Genomic DNA, 1,031 nt, shown 5'->3' on the forward strand with positions numbered 1-1,031 from the left:
ACCACTGCGACTGAACTCTGAAAAGCGCTCGACGCGGCGATGACGGGTGCGTACGCAGCTCAAGTCGGCGTCGTCGCTCTGCCGAGCTTCGTGCAGAACATGACTGCGAGCCTGCACCTCCTCCGGACACGCTTCTGGAGCGCGCCACACCGCCGTCTCAAGGCCGTGATCAAAGCAGGCATCCAAGGCACTGCCCGTGGAGCTCGCTTGGCAACAGAGCTCGAGGGCTCGTTCAAGAGACTGAATCGCCAGCGCCTCCAGTCTATGCAGCGGAGAAAACAAGCGCTGTATCAAATCCAGAAATCCGTCATTGAAGCCTTTACGGCCTTTCACAGACACGAGAAATTCGTCGGCGAGTACAACCGCAGAAGCGCCGAACTCGAGGTGGCCGAAGCGATGATGTCCGTCGCGATTGCCGCGCTCGACAAACGCTCCTTGGAGAATGTCAACCGTAACATGAATGGCAAGGGCAAAACGAAGGCGAAGAAGGGGCGGAGGAAGAACGTAAAGGGCACTGTGTTAGACAAGGCGAAGGCACGCGCATTCTCCAGAGCAAAGACGAAGCTGGAGAACAATCTGGAGGCGAAGCGGGCCAAGGTGAAGGCGAACGAGTTGGCGCGCCTCAACATGAGTGGGAAGGTGATGAAAAAGATGAAGGAAAAGAGAAGGGAGAAGGAAAGGGCACAGGCGGCCGCGCGTCGTATCAAGGAACAGCAACGAACTACCACCTCCTTCGAGCATAGCTACGTGGCCGTCGCGGTGGCGCTGCGGTCGTTTGCAGTGCTCCGAAAGGCCCTCGATCTGCCCCCGTTCCCAGGCCTGAAGAAGAAGGAGAGACTGCTGCATGCGCAGCTCGAGGAGGTCCAGAAAGTCCTTCGCACGAGCATCAAGCCGTGGACGCCAGAGGTCGTCGTCAGGACTCTGAAGAACGTCGAGGCGAATCAGAGGCGCATTGTGCGCGTGCAGGACACTGTGATGCGCCTTCTAGGGCGTCACGGCACCTTGATGAAGGCCCACACGAAGACGCTGTC

The 1,031-nt window shown here is 58.7% G+C and overlaps 1 protein-coding gene across 1 annotated transcript; it reads left to right on the forward strand.

Annotated features, from left to right (window-relative positions):
- Positions 1-39: 39 nt before the first annotated feature.
- TGME49_325100 (hypothetical protein) lies at positions 40-1,031 on the forward strand (the record flags this gene model as incomplete). Its single annotated transcript, XM_018783077.1, has 1 exon — positions 40-1,031. A coding segment is annotated over one exon (992 nt), but the record flags the coding sequence as incomplete, so codon positions are not given.

Source organism: Toxoplasma gondii (genome assembly GCF_000006565.2).
Source record: "Toxoplasma gondii ME49 unplaced genomic scaffold asmbl.1530, whole genome shotgun sequence".
NCBI classification, from domain to species: Eukaryota; Apicomplexa; class Conoidasida; order Eucoccidiorida; family Sarcocystidae; genus Toxoplasma; species Toxoplasma gondii.